This window comes from Octopus bimaculoides, chromosome 1, assembly GCF_046866305.1.
Source record: "Octopus bimaculoides isolate indiv1 chromosome 1, ASM4686630v1, whole genome shotgun sequence".
Classification (NCBI taxonomy): domain Eukaryota; kingdom Metazoa; phylum Mollusca; class Cephalopoda; order Octopoda; family Octopodidae; genus Octopus; species Octopus bimaculoides.
Window position 1 is genome coordinate 22,138,113 of NC_142928.1, and position 20,641 is coordinate 22,158,753.

Consider the following 20,641-nt stretch of genomic DNA (forward strand, 5'->3'; position numbering starts at 1 on the left):
GTCTTGGATATGGACTGAGGTAGCTTCATGATAAAGTACAAATATCAGTTCTTTAGATTTATTGATTTACAGGACTTCTTTGATTGTATCTCATGCTGATGGTGGTGGAGAGTATTGAGAAGGCTAGGTGTAGACAAGACTAACCTCTTTTAAAATTGTCCCAATTTTTAGCTAGAAAAAATGTTACATCATCATCATCATCATCGTTTAACATCCGCTTTCCATGCTAGCATGGGTTGGACGATTTGACTGAGGACTGGTGAAACCGGATGGCAACACCAGGCTCCAATCTAATTTGGCAGAGTTTCTACAGCTGGATGCCCTTCCTAACGCCAACCACTCAGAGAGTGTAGTGGGTGCTTTTACGTGTCACCCGCACGAAAACGGCCACGATCGAAATGGTGTCTTTTATGTGCCACCCGCACAAGCCAGTCCGGGGGCACTGGCAACGATCTCACTCGAAAATCCTACGGGAGCCAGTCAGGCGGTACTGGCAACGGCCACGCTCAAAATGGTGCATCTCATGTGCCACCCGCACAAGAGCCAGTCCAGGGGCACTGGCAACGATCTTACTTGGCTTGCCGGGTCTTCTCACGCACAGCACATTTCCAAAGGTCTCGGTCAGTAGTCATCGCCTCGGTGAGGCCCAATGTACAAAGGTCTTGCCTCACCACCTCAGCCCAGGTCTTCCTGGGCCTACCTCTTCCACGGGTTCCCTCAACTGTTAGGGTGTGGCACTTTTTCACGCAGCTATCCTCATCCATTCTCACCACATGTCCATACCAGCGCAATCGTCTCTCTTGCACACCACAACTGATGCTTCTAATGTTCAGCTTTTCTCTCAAGATACTTACACTCTGACGGGTATTCACATTGACATTACACATCCAACGGAGCATACTGGCTTCATTCCTTGCGAGCTTACGTATGTCCTCAGCAGTTACAGCCCATGTTTCACTGCCATGTAGCATGGCTGTTCGTATACATGCGTCATACAGTCTGCCTTTTACTCTGAGTGAGAGTCCCTTTGTCGCCAGCAGGGGTAAGTGCTCTCTAAACTTTGCCCAGGCTATTCTTATTCTAGCAGCTACACTTTCAGCGCACCCACCCCCACTACTAACTTGGTCGCCCAGATAGCGGAAGCTATCGACTACCTCTAGTTTTTCACCCTGGAATGAGATAGAACTTGTTTCCTGTTTGTTTACAGTTTTTATTGCACCTGAACATCTGCCACAAACAAAAACTAACTTGCTAGTTAACCTGCCTTTGATGTTGCTGCACCTCTTATGTGTCCATAGCTTGCACCGGGTACATCTTATAGAGTTACTACCTACTCCTTTTCTACATACTGAGCAGGGCCATCTACCTGAAGGGGTTTGTGTTTTATCTACCTTCCTACTTATTAGGATTTTGGTTTTAGCTGGGTTGACTCTGAGGCCCTTCAATTCTAGACCTTGCTTCCACACCTGAAACTTCTCCTCTAGTTCTGATAGTGACTCCGCAATTAGGGCAAGGTCATCAGCATAGAGGAGCTCCCAGGGGCAACCTGTCTTGAACTCCTCTGTGATTGCCTGGAGGACTATGATAAATAAGAGGGGGCTGAGGACGGAACCTTGGTGGACCCCTACCTCTACCCGGAATTCATTGCTGTACTCATTTCCAACCCTCACCTTACTGGCAGCATCTCTGTACATGGCTCGCACAGCTCTCACTAACCATTCTTCTACCCCAAGTTTCCTCATTGACCACCAGATAAGGGATCGGGGGACCCTGTCAAAGGCTTTCTCCATGTCAACGAAAGCCAGGTACAGAGGTTTATCCTTAGCTAGGTATTTCTCCTGCAGCTGTCTCACTAGAAATAAGGCATCAGTAGTGCTTTTACCTGGCACGAACCCAAACTGCATCTCATCTAAATTGATTCGCTCCCTAATTAGTTGGGCTATGACCCTCTCTGTAACTTTCATAACCTGATCTAACAGCTTGATGCCTCTGTAATTATTTGTATCTAAAGCGTCACCTTTACCTTTGTAGCAGTTGACTATGATGCTGCTACACCAGTCATTGGATATGACTCCTTCGTGTATCACCTGGTTCGTAATACGGGTGACTAGGCTATAGCCATCACTGCCAGATATTTTGAGCATTTCTGCAGTGATATTAAATGAGTATTGAATGCATTCTTCAGAGGGCCAGTATTTGTTTAGAAAAACTGGCAACAGTTTGACAATTCTGTGAGTTGGCCAATGTTATTAAGAATTAGTTAAAGGTTCAAAATCCTAAAATTCATAAGGTGTTAAGTATTTTAGTTTCACATTGCTATTACCTGTTTGGGAAGGCCAACATAAGCCATAAGGCACTATTCTTTTCTGTCTAAATGAAGCAATCATTTCTAATAACATTACCTCATTGGACAATTCATATTTTAGATGGTTTGTTACTTTGCCAAAAAGATAAACCAGTTTCTAAGCTTTTTTGCCTCTATCACATTCAATACTATTATACTTACCTTTTTTCTTTCTCTCACTTCACTACAAACTATTCATATTGATATCTAACCTATTAATCTAACCTCACTTGCTGCATTATATTATTTAACATTGTCTGCCTGTAAAAGCTATAGGGAAGTTCTACTTTCATTCTTCAAAGTGCTGCCAGATCTTTTATTTATTTATTTTTTTACTTGTTTTTAGTCATTGGACTGTGACCATGCTGGGGCAACACCTTGAAAGGTTGAAGTTGAATAAATCAACCCCAGCATTTAAGTTTTTTTTTTTAACCTGGTACTTAGTCTATTGATCTCTATATGTGATGAGTGGTCCAGATGTGTTCTTCTGAATGGGAAATTATATCCTTCAAAGCTAAACATTTTTCTCATGGAAGACTGGACACAAACAACCTTACTTGTGGTGTTGATGATGATGATGCTCATTTACAACTATCACATGATGTCTAGTCAAGGCTACACTCACTTGCATGCATGCACACACACACAAATGGGCTTCTTTCAGTTTCCATCTACCAAACCAAATTCACACATAAGGGTTGGGTGGGTTCAGGGCTATTTTAGAGGACACTTACCATACCATAAAGACTGAACAGAAGACTACAACATTGGGATACAAGCTTCTTTATCATCCAGTTATGCATGTGTGTGTCTCTGTGTGTGTGCACGTGCGTGCGTACACACACACGCACGTTATTTTGTTATTATTAGTATTGGCTGTTTGGCACATCTAAACTGTAAAGTGGTAAATTGTCATAATTATTAAGTGTTGGATAGAATGCCTTTTGGTATTAGCTTCAACTCTCTACCCTCTGAGGTCAACTTTGTCTTTCAAATTGTCAATGTTGATGAAAAAAGTATCATTCGAAGGTAATGGAATGGTAGAATTGTTAGAAGGTCAGAAGAAATGTCTTGTGATTATGATAGCAATGCCTGCAGCAACACTGGTACCCAGCTGTGTTGTCCCTAATGTAGTGGCTTTTACCTTGGACAACATAAGTGGTGGGGAGAGGGGCGATTTGCATGTATTGGCTATTGTCTGTCTTTCACAGAAGTACTTGCTGAGGCCTGTAACATCATCGTCATTATTATCATCATTTTTATATGTCCATCTTCCATTTTGGCATGGATTGAATGGTTTATGAGGATCCGATGTGTCAGGACTGTAATTGTGTTCTATGTCTGCTTAGGCATGGTTTCTATGACTGGATGTCCTTCTTAATACGAACCACCTTAAAATGTGTTCTGAGTGACTTTTTTTTTTCTGGCACTGGTGCTAGTGAGGTCACTATACAGCCTGCAAGGCTAAGATCCCCTTTAACTGATTTGGGTTGCATTAAAAAGAGAGGAGGCTTTATGCTATGAGATGTGGGGTTGAAGTATGAGAGCAGGGTCTAGAACAGAACAGGTTTCTTGCTGTAGAGGAGGAACATGGCTATTCACATTATAGAATATAGGGTGAAAGTAACCAGAGCAGTGCTGGAAAAATAGATAAAAGAGTGGAGATGAGGTGTCAGGTGAATGTTTAAGATACGAGGGATTAGAAGTGAGTGGGGGAAAGAGAACAGGAAGTGACGATAGGAAAGGGTTGCAAAGATATGGGAAAGTGAGAGATGATTAAAAAGAGAAAATGCATGAGGGATGAATATAACGAAGAACAAGTGCTAAGGGATGATAAGTAGGAAATGTATGGACGAGTAGGTAACAATGTAGAAGTTGTGTAGGATTGAGTGGTGGTTGTAGTGACTGGTGGACATAAAGTGACCAATGATACATGAAGTAGGGAGGGTAAGAGTTGCCTGATAGTGCAGAAATGGGTGAATATTGACAGAATAGCAATAATGATATAGTAGAAGGATATAGGGGAAGGATGAAAAAGAGAGCATGTGCAGAAAGGGGTAAAGAGCAACAGAAAAGGGACCAGAACAAAACAGGTCTCTAGCTGTTGAGGAACAATATAGCTACTCTTACTAAAGAAGAGAGAGTGGAAGATACTGGGGTGGAGCTGGAAAAGAGATAAAATAGTAGTGATGAGGTGTCATGGTGGATGCTCAGAATATGAGAAAAGAAGTGGGGACAGAACAAGAAGTACCAGTAGGTTGTTGTAAAAGTGTATAGGGAAAAGGAGGGATGATTAGAGAAGATTAATGGGTGAGTAGGTGAATATAGTGAATGAAGAACAAGTATTGAGGTATGATAATATATGTTGGAGTGTAGTTAGGGAACAGTAGGTGATGACTGATAGTACAGAAAGGGGCAAAGAGTATCAGAATAGTAATAATGATACTAGGGAAGGTTGAGAGAAGAGAGATGATGCATGGTCGTAGGTCGCAAAAGTATGAGGGCAGAGGCAGACATAATGCATAAGGTGAGTAAGAGATGTATGCTGGTGGAGGAGGAGAGGTAATTTAGTAGCACAAAAAGGGGATCAATGTAAAATGTGGGTGGAGAGCAACATTATTAAGAATATTGGACAGATGGCAACTGAAATGGTTCTGGGTTGTGAGAAAGAGAAGTGGTAACAGAGAAATAGATGATTATGATAGTACCAGGGTAGATAAAGCAATTAAGAGTATGAAGACCGGGAAAGCCCCCGGCCCATCAGGAATCACTGCAGAGATGCTCAAAATATCTGGCAGTGTTGGCTATAGCTTAGTCACCCGTATTACGAACCAGGTGATACACGAAGGAGTCATACCCAATGACTGGTGTAGCAGCATCATAGTCAACTGCTACAAAGGTAAAGGTGACGCTTTAGATACAAATAATTACAGAGGCATCAAGCTGTTAGATCAGGTTATGAAAGTTACAGAGAGGGTCATAGCCCAACTAATTAGGGAGCGAATCAATTTAGATGAGATGCAGTTTGGGTTCGTGCCAGGTAAAAGCACTACTGATGCCTTATTTCTAGTGAGACAGCTGCAGGAGAAATACCTAGCTAAGGATAAACCTCTGTACCTGGCTTTCGTTGACATGGAGAAAGCCTTTGACAGGGTCCCCCAATCCCTTATCTGGTGGTCAATGAGGAAACTTGGGATAGAAGAATGGTTAGTGAGAGCTGTGCGAGCCATGTACAGAGATGCTGCCAGTAAGGTGAGGGTTGGAAATGAGTACAGCAATGAATTCCGGGTAGAGGTAGGGGTCCACCAAGGTTCCGTCCTCAGCCCCCTCTTATTTATCATAGTCCTCCAGGTAATCACAGAGGAGTTCAAGACAGGTTGCCCCTGGGAGCTCCTCTATGCTGATGACCTTGCCCTAATTGCGGAGTCACTATCAGAACTAGAGGAGAAGTTTCAGGTGTGGATGCAAGGTCTAGAATTGAAGGGCCTTAGAGTCAACCTAGCTAAAACCAAAATCCTAATAAGTAGGAAGGTAGATAAAACACAAACCCCTTCAGGTAGATGGCCCTGCTCAGTTTGTAGAAAAGGAGTAGGTAGTAACTCTATAAGATGTACCCGGTGCAAGCTATGGACACATAAGAGGTGCAGCAACATCAAAGGCAGGTTAACTAGCAAGTTAGTTTTTGTTTGTGGCAGATGTTCAGGTGCAATAAAGACTGTAAACAAACAGGAAACAAGTTCTATCTCATTCCAGGGTGAAAAACTAGAGGTAGTCGATAGCTTCCGCTATCTGGGCGACCAAGTTAGTAGTGGGGGTGGGTGCGCTGAAAGTGTAGCTGCTAGAATAAGAATAGCCTGGGCAAAGTTTAGAGAGCTCTTACCCCTGCTGGCGACAAAGGGACTCTCACTCAGAGTAAAAGGCAGACTGTATGACGCATGCATACGAACAGCCATGCTACATGGCAGTGAAACATGGGCTGTAACTGCTGAGGACATACGTAAGCTCGCAAGGAATGAAGCCAGTATGCTCCGTTGGATGTGTAATGTCAATGTGAATACCCGTCAGAGTGTAAGTATCTTGAGAGAAAAGCTGAACATTAGAAGCATCAGTTGTGGTGTGCAAGAGAGACGATTGCGCTGGTATGGACATGTGGTGAGAATGGATGAGGATAGCTGCGTGAAAAAGTGCCACACCCTAACAGTTGAGGGAACCCGTGGAAGAGGTAGGCCCAGGAAGACCTGGGCTGAGGTGGTGAGGCAAGACCTTCGTACATTGGGCCTCACCGAGGCGATGACTACTGACCGAGACCTTTGGAAATGTGCTGTGCGTGAGAAGACCCGGCAAGCCAAGTAAGATCGTTGCCAGTGCCCCTGGACTGGCTCTTGTGCGGGTGGCACATGAGATGCACCATTTTGAGTGTGGCCGTTGCCAGTACCGCCTGACTGGCTCCCGTAGGATTTTCGAGTGAGATCGTTGCCAGTGCCCCTGGACTGGCTTGTGCGGGTGTCACATAAAAGACACCATTTCGAGCGTGGCCGTTTTCATACGGGTGACACGTAAAAGCACCCACTACACTCTCTGAGTGGTTGGCGTTAGGAAGGGCATCCAGCTGTAGAAACTCTGCCAAATTAGATTGGAGCCTGGTGTTGCCATCCGGTTTCACCAGTCCTCAGTCAAATCGTCCAACCCATGCTAGCATGGAAAGCGGACGTTAAACGATGATGATGATGATGATGATGATGATATATGGATATTGAGCTTCCCCAATCACAGTTTTACTGAGATGGGCAGCTCTTCTCAGCTCTGTTGCCACTCACCCTGGTCATTTGTCATCTCTGAAGTTCAAGGTCCTGAGATCAGACTTTACTACTCTGTCCCATGTCTTCACTATTTCACAAGCTCCATTTATATTGAGTGACTTTATACAGCTGTCCTCATCTATTTGCTTCACATGTCTGTACCACTACTGTCTTCTTTCTTGGCATTGCTGGTAAACTGGGAGAGTGACTGCATGATTTCCTTAAAGACAGAAGTTAAGTAGTTGCAGCCAATGGTGCTCTTTCTGAGGAAACTCAAATCCTAAGTGGCGTCCCCCAGGGAACTGTTCTGTAGCCATTACTGTTTATAATAGCTCTGTTAGACATGTCCATGGTCACTCGGACAGCCACTATCGCCAGCTATGCTGATGATACAAAGTTATCACAAGCAATAGAAAGTCAAGATGACATCACAAGCTTACAGTGGGACCCAAATTCAATATACAAGTGGGCTGAAGTAAACAACATGCAGTTTAATACTGGAAAATTTCAAGCACTGCACTATCAATTCACAAATTCATCACAACCTGCACATACAGGACCTGAAGGCACTACAATCCCAGAGACACAAACAGTGAAAGACTTGGGGATCAGTATGTGCAATGACACATCATTTTATTTGCAAATTACCAAGATGGCAGCAAATTGTAGACAAGTGGTAAGAAGGCTACTGAGGTCCTTCAAGACAAGAGACTAAGAAACTATGTTGACCATGCTGAGAACCTTGGTTCCCAGCCGCCTTGACTACTGCTCTCAGTTATGGTCACCACACAGTGTCAAATGAATAGTGGCGCTTGAAGCAGTCTAATGCCACGACACTAAAAAGATTAAAACAGTGCAGCGGATGAGCTACAGGGATAGCCTGAAAAAACTGCAACTTTATTCCCTGGAGTGAAGGCATGACATATGCAATAATCTACATATGGAAAACTCTAGAAAGGCTAGCATTTAACTTCGGCATTGAGTGTTAAACAAATGCCAGAACTGGCTGCCATTGTATTGTACCAAAAGTACCATCCACTCCATCTAAATTCAGGACCAGGTACTGCAATAAGTCTAGTGTTCAAAGGTCCACAGCTCTTCAATGCCCTGCCACAAAAGTTAAGAAATCTGCATAAGGTGGAAGTAGATGTCTTCAAAAAGGAACTAGACATCCTCCTCTCCACATTGCCAGATGAACCAACAACCTGACATGAAGTGCAGAAGAGGGAAGCAGAATCAAACAACCTTATACACCAAATGAGCCAACAGCTGGGACAAAGGATTGTTGATGTGAAACACCCCAGACTGAGGAAATCAGAAACACCACATTATAGGTCTAACTTTCTGACCTCACTCATCAGGAAAGTCATGGAATAATAATAGCAGGAAACTACTTATGTTCCTTGAATGGAATGACTTGCTGACTGACACCCTGCACAGTTTTTGACCAGGTGGAAGCTGCCTGATACATCTCTTACAGTACTACAACTAGGCGTTCAACAACTCAAATGTTTACGTGATATGTTTTAACTTTGCAAAAACCTTTGATAAAGTTGACGATAGTATGATATGTCACAAACTGCATGATCTCAACACAGAAAACTTGGAGAGTGGCTACACGACTTTCTAAAAGATAGAAGTTACCTCTGAGGAATTACAAATAGTGAGTGGTGTTCGACAGGGCACTGGTATTCGTAGTGGCCCTCTCAGCTGCTCAGTTACCCACCCTTGCTAGCTATGCAGATGACACAAAAGTCTCTCCGAGGAAATATTGTGCACCTGCAATGGGAATTGGGACACAATATACAGGTGGTTAATAATATGCAGTTTAATGCTGGAAAATACCAAGCCCCATGCTACCAGCACACAAAGCTGAATGAAATGCAGACAGGATGCATTGGCCCAAGAGAGATTGCAATCTCCAAATCATAATCAGTGCATGACCTGGGCATTGACATGAGTAATGATTAAGACATTTTATTTTAACCTTAAAAATTGCTTGATTTGAATCTTATTTTCATATTTGTTTAACCGTATTTTTAAAAACTTTATTGATAGATTTTAACCTTGTTATTATCAATAAATTCATAAACATTAGAGAGTTTACCTTTTAAGAGTATCATCAAAACAATTAAAAAAAATATTTATATTGTGGAAATGTATTATAGTACAATATGATGTAATGTTTTACTTTTGTAGGCAGAAAATTCCTGTTTTTCGCAAAGAATTTTTTTAGCATGGTCTCAGATTTGCATATTCCGCGGGTAAAACGTTGGGGTTTATTAGTTGAATTATCAAATTGATTTGGTTTTTATTGAATTAAAATCAGTGAAATTCAGGATGTAACACGAGTCTTCATTGAATTTCAATTCTCTGAGGCTTTTGTAAGCATCATTGATAGTGAAGGCTGTTGACTCGACTTTTAAAATCAACTCTTTCAACTGCAGATACTTTGAATAGATTTGGGTGAGATCAGTCTTGATCTTAGTATTTCACACGGCTTCTTTCGCTCTCTGCACCAATATGTCTTTGTCTTCAAAACTCTACAATTTTTTTATCTTCTGCATGGTTCTTGGCATAGTAATTTCAGGCATCCAACTAGCTGTCACAGTTGGTCACAATTGACTGAGTTGGTATCCAATTGTTTTGAATTGCTCCTGACAGTGTTTGTTTTTTTACAGTAACAGCCTTGACGGTGGCAATCAGACAATCATCTGCAAGATAGAAAGCCTTTATTTTTAGAGCACAATTGTGCAGTAGGTGAGAGAAGCAGCTTACATGGGAGAGTTTAGGGTATGTTAACTTGCAATATTTCTCCAGCAGCTACCATATACTGAGCAACATCAGACACTAGTAGGAGAAAATTTTCTCATGGAACTGCCATATTTTTTAGCAAATCATCGATGATCTGAGCAACGAATGTAGCAGTTAGAGCTGATTCGAGTGGCAAACATTCTATTAAGAATGTTTTTATAGGATTTTTAACTGAATCAATAAGTACATTAATAATTTTTTTGTTATCAGTCTCATTTGATCAACAATTAAAAATATCTTTTGATCAGCCATGCAGCTCTTGCAATTTTCAACTGTGTTTAAACTAATCATATCAACATATTTTTGGCATGTAGATTGAGATGGCAGTGGTTTATTGATAGAATCAATGAGACTTCTTGAACTTGGATTAGTGAGCTTTTGTGAAGAAAAGTTGGTCTCAAAAATGCTTTGGTCACCATTGCATTCCAAGGTTTATTGTTTTCAGTAAATTTAAACAGTTTGATAGGTGGCTGTTCAATTTTAGTAGTCTTTTGAAGATAGTTTTGATGCTTTTTCCTCATTCTATGCAATTCAACAAAATGCCTTTTATGACATTTGACATTAACGAGGCACACTTTTGGGAATTCATCTGTAAGTTCAAGGGCTTTTGCCTTTCTGACTTGTTTTTGGCTTTGGCATCTGAGTTAATAAGAAAGACATAATAATCAAAATTAAAAATTACTTGAAATAGGAAAAAAAAACAGCTCAATAAGGCAATGACAAAATAACTCCACACAAAAAGATCCAGCAACAGTGAAAGAAAATGATTCAATTCAAATAACTCCAGATAAAAATTTATATAATAGTTAACAAAAAATTTAAACAATGCATAAAAAAATATGTATTGGAATATTGAGAAACAGCTAGCATATTGTACATTTACATACAGTAAAAAGAATAACAAAGAAAAGTACTTACTTTTGATGGTGAATTTAAAATTCTTAAATAACAAGCACAAAGAATTAAAACTAGGTAAAAACACTTACAATTGGATGATGATAAATAATTCCATTCTTAAAGAGTCCTGTTTCATGAATTGAAAAAAAAATGCAAATAATCAGTATTAGCAGTTGGTATCAATCACCAATAACTAAATTTATCTTCTAGAAGAACTATACAGATATGCTCAACTTTTGTTTGTGTTCAAATGACTGGACACACATAATGTCAAATAGTTTTCAATATTGAAAGGTAGGACAAGCTATAGGAAGTGCTAAGAAAGCTCAGAAGTGGTTGTTCAATACAATGCTCTACTAAAAACTAGCAGAAATATATATCAAATTTAGGTTTAATCAATACACAAAAAATACATACCAGTGAATTTATTTATTCTTTTCTGTATCTCATTAAAAAAAAATTCACAAAAAAAGTTTTTTTTATTTTTGGTTTTAACTTTGAAAAAGAGTTTTTGTGAATTTTGACTTTTATGCAAAAAAAAAAAAAAAATTGCCTTAGTAATGATGCTTCTTTCCTGGTGCATATTACTAATTTGGTAATATAATGTGGATTGCTGGCCAGATGGATTCTCCAAATTTTCAAAATAAGAGAACAGGAAACCATGATGGTCCTCTGAAGGACATTTATCCTCAGCTGCTTAGACTACTGCTCTCAACTACGGTCATCACACAATATAGAATTAACAATGGAATGTTAATTAACAATCCAATGAAGCTAAAGAAAATCATCTCAATGTAACATGTCAGCTACTGGGAAAAGCTGAAAAAGTTAAGACTCTACTCCCTAGAATGAAGGCAGGAAAGATATGCAGTGATAAATACCTGGAGAATACTGGAAGGGCATGTACCAAACTTTGGCATTGAGAGTTGTACAAACAACAGAACAGGGCACTACTGCATGGTGCCAAAGATCCCAACATCGCCATCAAAACACTGGACCAGATATTGCAACGGCTTGGGTTTCAAGGGCCCGCAGCTCTTCAATATCCTTTCAAAAAGCCTGAGAGACCTGCATGGTGTGGATGTAGATGTCTTCAAAACGAAACTGGGTCTCCCCCTGTCAAGGGTTCCAGATGAGGGGGCAGCAGCATCAAGATCTCTCATTCACTAAATGACACGTATCAGAGGAAGTTTCATATAGGGACAGTGAAGGTTTAGCAAAGCTAATGGTGGTGCCCCAGCAAGGCCACAGCTCCTGAGCTGAAGCAAGTTAAAGAGTAAAGAGTTATATATTGGGCCTCATAGAGGCAGTGTGGCTAATGTCAGTGTCATGTAACCAGCACATAAAAAACACCATTTGAGCTTTGGGCTGTACAGAGGCAATGTGACCAATGCTGGTGGCATGTAAAAGCACCCATTACACTCTCAGAGTGGTTGGCATTAAGAAGGGTATCCAACCATAGAAACCATGCCAAATCAGACTGGCGTCTGGTGCAGCACCTCAGGTTCCCAGCCCTGGTCTAACTGCCCACCTATGCCAGCATAGACAATGGATGTTAAATGATGATGATAATATATAAGTATCCAATTACTGGATATTTTTATATATAGAAGTATCCAGTAAGGTGAAGGTCAGCAATGAGTATAGCAAGGAATTTAGTGGGAAAGTAGAAGTTCACCAAGGAACGAGCCTCACCCCACCTCTTGTTTATTATAGTCCTCTAGGCTATAACAGAGGAATTTAAGACTGGCTGCCCTTGGGTGCTCCTCTATGCTGATCTTATGGTTGAATTTCAGGTGTAGGAGCATGATCTGAAATCAAAGGGCCTTAGAGTTAATTTAGCAAAGACCAAAATCCTAGTAAGTAGGATCCCTTGAGGGAGATGACCCTGCTCAATATGTTGAAAAGGTGTTGGTAGAAGCTCTATATAGTGTACTCAGTGCAAGCTATGGAGATATGAAAGGTACAGGGATATCAGAGGAAGGTTAACAGAGAAAGTAGTCTTTGTATGTGGAAAATGTATGGGTACAATAAGCACTTAAAATGTACAGAAAATAGACTTCCTCACATGTCCAGGGAGATCCTTAGAAGTTGTAGATAGCTTCCATTACCTAGGCAACCAAGTTAGCAGTGGGAGAGGAAGCTCTGAAAGCATAATTTTTAGAATAAGAACAATCTGGGTAATGTTTAGAGAGTTACTACCTTTGTTCATAACAAAGGGCCTATCCTTCAGAGTTATTCGCTAAATAACAGGTTTCATTTCTTCGAATAGAACAATACGTCATATGAACTAGATTAAATAGAGCATGAAATCTGCAGACAATTAGTCATTGAAGAGAGGTAAAGTAACTGTGGCGAAAGCAGTAATTCACTTATTTAGTGGGATCAGTGTATCATTTGTGAGCATATATTTGTATATATAGTTGTGTGTGTGTGTGTGTATATATATATATATATATATATATATATATATATAGTTGTCTAGAATCACGTCAGATGCGGAGGAGGAGAGAAAATAGTAATTCAGTGAAGGAGAAGTAGTGAGAGTAACATGACTGTACGATGCTGGTGTATGCACAGTTATGCTACATAGCAGTGAAAATTTGAAAGCAATGAAACCAGTATGCTCTGCTGGATGGGTAATGCCAGTGTAAATGATTTGAGAGAAAAATTGGGTATAAGAGGCATCAGATGTAATTTGCAAGAGAGAAGACTATACTGGTATGGCCATGTGAGATGTATGGATGAGGACAGCTACTTAAAGATCTCTCATTGTGGAGAGAACCTGTGGAAGGAATAGACACAGGAAGACACGGGATGAAATGGTGAGAAATGACCCTCTGAGGAGATGACAAGAGATCAAGATTCCTGTTGATTTGTTGTGCTTGAGAAGACCTGTCAAGCTAAGTAAAATTGTGGCTGACCACACATATAGGATTGTCTTTTATGGCCATGCTCCCCCTTACACACATAATTCTGTGCTCTATCAAACTCCCCCACCACCTACTGCAGGCCCTTCCACTCTCCATGCCATCACATATGTACCATACCCACCTCCCAGCCACTCCAATGCCTCTCAACATTACTTGTTATCTCTTAACATTTCCCATTACACTCTTATGGAACATTCTCCCCTATCTCCTCTTTACTACTTCCATTGTTCCATGTGGGCAGGCCTATCTCTTTCTCGTGTTCCTTGTCCTTTTGAGATAGACAAATATCTCCTCAATAATAAGAGGTCTACCTCTGGCCCTCCGTCATACTCTAATCTCTTGGTTCCAATTCCTCTCTCAGCTGACAGGTCTTTGTCTTGCAAGCTTGCAGGTGCTGCACCCAGTACACTCTGTAAAGTGGTTGGCGTTTGGAAACGCATCTACTTGTAGAAACTGTACCAAAACTGTCAAACCGTCCAACCTATGCCAGCATGGAAAACAGACGTTAAATGATCACACACACACACATTGTTTGCATATGGGAAAATGAAAATACCTATATGATTGATAACAAATATGGGTTGATAGATTATATTAACGAAACAGAACAAGAACAATTTATTAATAAAAATTTTCAAGTCTTTCTATCTGCGAATGTAAAAATATTTCTGTGATCCCCCATTCAAGTTCCAGTTTTGACTATTTGTTGAATACTTCTGCTTTTCCAAACCTTATTTACTATCATTTTGATGAGATTTTATTATTGTTGCTGTGCTCTGGCCAACTTTGTTATAGAGGATATGTTTGGTGTCCTTAAGAATTTGTATTGTTGTTGTTTAAGATAGAAACATGTGATTGTATCAGATAGTTTATGTATAGGTTTTGTTCTTTTCATTATTGTATTGTTCTGGGCGAGACATTGGTACTCATCGCAGGTCAATATGCAGTTTACCGCCATATTTCTTGTGGATTTTATTAGTCTTTTTTTTCTTTGCACCCTTTTAAAGCCTAGCCAGGCTCATGAGCCCGGTTTCCTGGTTTCTATGGCATATAGACGTGGCTTTGTGCCCCATGAGCAGCATATGGTTTTTTCCACCCCAGATTTTAAAATATTTTTTAATTCAGTATCATCCGTGATATCCTTGTAGCTTTATCTACTTCAAGTTTCACTGTATTGAAGTGCAGGTGAGGTGAAGAGATCGATCCGATTAGATGTAATATGCTGTCTAGTGGTTTCATTGCCAGAAGATGCTCACTTTGCCGATGTGTTGAAATAAACAGTATGATCAAACGATTATGTATGTATATCCTATAGTGAACGTTCAATTACTTATTGTTATTTCTGTATCATATAATGGTTAGGAAGTCTGTCGTGTTTACAGATTATGTAGGTTCATGTCCCACAGGCAGCCTTCGATTTTTTTTGGCAGAGGTACACCACCCGTTTTTGGCGTAACAAAACCCCTAACCCTAACCGAGTGTACATATTCCTTACTTTTGCCCCCCTTTTTTTTTTAATCTAAGGTTACTTCGTAATTTAAAAACCAAGAAATAAAAGTAAATAACAGGTTTCGTTTCTTCAAATAGAACAACAATACGTCATATGAACTAAATTAAAAAGAGCGCGAAATCTGCAGACAATTAGTCATTGACGAGAGAAAAAGTAACTGTGAAGAAAGCAGTAATTCGCTTACTAAGTGAGATCCGTGTATTTGTGAGCATATATTTGTATATATAGTTGTGTGTATGTATATAGTTGTCCAGAATCACACCAGACACGGAGGAGGAGAGAAAATAGTAATTCAGTGAAGGAGAAGTAGTGAGAGCAACAGTGAGGGAGAGAGAGAGAGAGAGAGAGAGAGAAAGAAAATAATAGCAATAAGAGAAAGGAAGGGAGGAAAAAAAATCAGCGTTTCAACTTTGTAAGTATATGTGTAGAAGGGAAGTATGTGAATGTTTGTATGTGATTATTATGTACCATATTTATGTATAAAATACTACAATTAGCCGTCATTATTGACGGCACGTAGTCAGCTAATACTTGTATAAGTGTAATATTTACTTTCTTTTTTCTTTTGCTCATGAAATCTGTGTCTGTCTCTCTTGTGTGTGAGTGTGCATGTGTGTGTCAATGTCCCCGAATCAAAACATTTTCCCGTGTTAAGGGTTTCTAGAAGCTGGAAATATTTCATAGATTTCATCAGCAACAAGTTGTAAGTTATGTGGCTTTATTCTGACCATTTAGATTTGTTGATTTCCGATTAAAAATGAGAAAAAATGAAATTGAAGGTATTTTGGCTAAAAGTGGAAGTAAAAAAGTATTTTTATAATGATATAAACATATGGATCTCTGGCTTTTAATCATGTTCTGAACCTTCATTGCTTGGTATTATTAAAGGCATTTGCCCAAGGTACCATATGATCGGGAGGCAAACTTCTTAATCATATTGCCACGCCTGCATGGTAGGTTAGAATTTTTCGCGACGACGTGGTTTCTGATTGAGTTCTACTACATTTTACTTCAGACATGTGTCTCTCGTAAGTCCCTGGCCGATCAAACGAATTTAGTTGACGGAAACTCATATGTATGTATGTGTGTGTCTTAGTGTTTGTTTTTCACGGCTCAACAACTGTTGTTAGTTTTGTTACGTTCCCATAGTTTAGCTGATAGAATAAGAACTAAAAAAGAAAAAAAGTACTGAAATCGATGTAACACTTTTAACCGTAGTCTATCGGCTAAAAAAACTAGTAAAGAGTTTGTGTGTATGTGTGTGTGTGTACCCCCCTCTCTCTCTGACACACACACACACCCCCCACTGACCCACATATATATGTTTGTAACTTGCGAAGTTTAGTTTCATTTTCTGAAATGCCACCCAACGTTCAACGTCTTCTTCCTGTCGAGGAAAGTCCACAAACAAGGTAACTTGAATGCTATAGCAATATATGATCTGAGAATTTTGCTTGTTTTCTTTACCCTTGTTTGCTTAAGCTCCTTGATATTGAATTAATAGATTTAAGGATGTTATATATCTTGAAAACTTTCCTATTGAGGTACAGTAAAATCATATCGAGATAACCACGCTCTTGATTGACATGGCGATGTATGATATGAGAATTTTACTATTTTCTTTACTCTAGTTTGTTTAAGCTCATCATCATTGAATTAGTATAATTGAGGGTGTTATATATATATATATGTATATATATATATATATGTATATATATATATATATATATATATATATATATATATATATATATATATATAAATATATAAACTTTTCTATGAGGCACGGTATAATCAAATCGAGTTAATCACGCTCACATGTGTGTTTATATTTTGCGATCGAATTAGATTTTGTATTTAATTCGTTGTTAGGTTTAGATTTTGTTTACTTCGGGGTTAGGTTTAGATTTTATTTACTTTCGGTTTGTGCAAGAGTGTTCAGTTATGTTTTTTGTATTTATATATTCAGCACAAAATGTAACAAAAACACTGCTTTTAATGTATTAACACAAAATATAACTGTCCACTAAAGGTAAAGAATGAATGTTCTTTTGAAATGCTTCTAATTTATCTTCAAAAAAAGTAAAAGAAAACTGACCGTAGAATCTTTGGCGGAATTCTGGTTTAAGCACCCTCGTAAAATTTTTTATTTTTTGGGGTTTTCCGAAAATTCTTGCGAATTTTTGTTCTACACGTAGGAATTCACACGATTATGAAGAAAAAAAGGTAGAGATGGACTATATGTAATCTGAACCGTCCCCCCTTATTAATTAATTTTTTTACGGAATCCCACGTTTTAGGCTATGGAGATTCCGATTCTGAAAAAAAAATTTTTGAAAAGTTCACCCCCCCCCACCAAGCAGGCTATTTACATGCTAGAAATAACAGCCAAATCTCACAAAACTAGTGTTAGGGTTAGGTTTAGGGTTAGGGTTAAGGTTTGAGTTAGGGTTAGGTTTACCCTGTGGATCTATATAAAAACCGGGGGGGGGGGGGGGATCGAAATTTTGAAATTGAGATTTTTGAAATTTTTTTTTTCAGAATCGGATCCTCCATGGTCTGAAACATAGGATTCCGTAAAAAAAAAAAAAAATTTAAAAGGGGGGGTATACCCAGATTACATATACTCCATCTCCACCGAAAAAAATATTCCGGATTTTTGTTACCCACCCTTCATGAATCCTAAAAGTTCCACTCTTTTTCGAATTGTTTTTAAAAATCAGTTTGAAAGGGACTAATGCAGTTTCGCCCCTCACTTTGAAAAATGCATTTTTTTGAAAATTTTTTTTCGGATTCCCATGTTTTAGATGTCGGAGATTACGAATATGCAAAAAAAAAAAAAAAGAATTAATTTTACTCCACCCCACATCAATTTAAATTTTGAATTTTGTTTACTTTAAAGAGATCGTAGCGAATTGATGAACGTATGCAAATCGAAATTAGATATAAACAAAAACATTAATGTGAAAAGAATTTGCGTTTTATTTGTGTTTGCTTCAAATAATCGTAAATATAATGGAAATTAAATACACACCATTTTATGTGAAACAAACATTAATGTTATAAAGTTTAATAAGAGGCTCAAATTTCACCCCCTCCCCCAATTTTAAATTTTGAACTTTTTCAATGGTGGTATTTGGGGTGCGGGTAAATTTTTTGGTAAATTTTCAGATTAACACCCGCACGATTTTCACAAGGGTTTTAGGGTTAGGGTTTTAGCGTGCGGGTGTTAATCTGAAAATTTACGAATTTCTTTTTTTTTTTGCATATTCGTAATCTCCGACATCAGGAAATATGTTTTTATATTAAATTTGTGTTTTCTACTCACGACTAGCTAGCGCGGACGCGCGAACTTTCGAGAAATAGATAGATAGAATGACAGACAGACAGACAGACATATAGCTCGCTCCGGCCAGTCATGGTATTAGCTGTCAGTAGCCAAAGAATCGACAGGCCAGCAACAGGCAGACAGACATACTTCACTAGCAGGCAGTGAGCACTTTCACTTCTGACAGCTAAAAGCATGATAGTGCCCCAACTTTGATCCCTCATAAATTTCAGAATAATGAATATTTTTTTGATGAATTTTTCTACGATTACCTTTTGTGTAGGAATTTATCGGAATTTAATGTGAAAACAAAGAGGGAAGGGGCAGGCGAGATATTTCATGTACCTCGCCTCCTCCCCAACCCCAACAAATTCTGATGTAATCGTAATCTATATCACCTGGAAAGGCATTTGTAGGAAATTTCATTAAAAAAATATCCATTTTTTAATAAAAAGTTATGAGGGAACAATATCGGTCGGGGAGGACACTTGTGTAGTTCAGCCAATATTTTTATCATCGTACCTTCCAGTTTCCTGTTGATAATAAATATATAAAATCAATAAGAATAATGTCATAAATATTTTTTTTTACATTGTGTATTGATCACGAGCAAGTTATCGAATAAGGGTATTGACTTCCATTTTTTTCGGATATCCCATATTCTTATTAAGGATGGGCTTCCCATGAGTAAAGTCAGGATTCTTGATAGTCAGTGGTCGATTGAAGTCTGGAAATGATACCCTAAAAAAACCACCTTTGCCCGTTCGTATACTTTGATCTCTTGAGAATAAAGGGAGATAATAGATATCTGCTGGAGGAGTTCAATTAAGGAAGTACTGGTTGGGCGAATTTGATATTGTCCGTATTGGAAAGCTCGTCAGACGATGAACCGAAGCATTATGGTCAATGTATTTCTTTAAAACATGAGAAGTACATGTGATAAATTTATTTATATCATGTTCTGTTAAAATTTATTTACACACACCTGACAAATGCAACATGTATGTCATATCGTCGGTGTCAATCGATCTCCAGGTTATATATCACACACTTTCAACGAAGCACTCGATCAAGCTTAGTTTCGTGTTCAAGTAATATTCTGCGAACGATACTGGTCATCTCTTTTTATCCCCTTTCTTTTTTTTTATGTTCCCAAAACAATGAAACATGATTACATTTTTTCCCAGAATTCTCTTAACCCAACAGTTGTGACAATAAATTGTAATATTCCTTTTACCCAAGAATTTTTTCCTTGATGTGCAGAAAGTAGCGATTTTTTTCCTTCTTATGAATCTGGTCTGGTCCTTATTGCCCCCCCCCCATCTTTTCTGCATATTATATTTATTACCGCACTCTTTGTAAACGAGTTCATTCTTTTGTTACATTAAATTTTAAATGCCTCCTTATCAGTAATCATTTTTTGAAGAGTTATTTTATTTTCCCCTTAAATGGGACAATTCTATATCTTGTCATAAAACTACTGATAATATAGTTGTATAACAAGCTACTTGACAGAAAGTGGTTTAGAGCAATGAGATTTATTTTCAGTCCATAAACTGTGGCAGTATTTTAGATAATCTGTTTTGGTACTAACAAGCAGGGTTTGCAAATTCTTCATATTCTGATCGTTTTCAGATGAGAAAAACAATGGGGGCCTTTTGATAATAATGAAATGTTTAAGTTTTACTAATTAGCCAATTAAGTTCTCAAATCGATTTCTTATCTGTTTTTGAATACTGTATAATCGTTGACTATTCTTTTTTCTTTCTGATGTATATATCTACATATTCTTTCGTAAATAAATTTTGTATAATAGAATTGGTTCTTTTATGTGACTTCCATTGTACGCATCGCAGTCTGTTCCATCACCACACGAAAATCACAAGGGAGAAAAAAAGGTTGAGAAATACTATAAAAATTCTGGAACTTAACAATTAAAACATTGAGATATTTTTAGCCATAGAGCACATCTTATATTCTAAAATCAGATAATAATTCTGGAAATATATTAAATTT

At 38.7% G+C, this 20,641-nt stretch overlaps 1 protein-coding gene across 6 annotated transcripts in view; it reads left to right on the forward strand.

Annotated features, from left to right (window-relative positions):
* The window catches only part of LOC106880662 (uncharacterized), a 74,206-nt gene that overhangs the window by 10,395 nt on the left and 43,170 nt on the right, over positions 1-20,641 (forward strand). For 4 of the 6 annotated variants that reach the window (XM_014930710.3, XM_014930711.3, XM_089349349.1 and 1 more), the window contains exon 1: positions 16,596-16,709. The exons of 1 other annotated variant lie outside the window; for it this stretch is intronic. In XM_014930710.3, the coding sequence (XP_014786196.1) occupies positions 16,657-16,709 (53 nt within the window). In that variant the 5' untranslated portion in view covers positions 16,596-16,656. Of the gene's footprint in view, positions 1-15,545; positions 15,710-16,595; positions 16,710-20,641 lie in introns of those variants that run through there. One more of the 6 variants, XM_089349341.1, reaches the window with a different exon arrangement.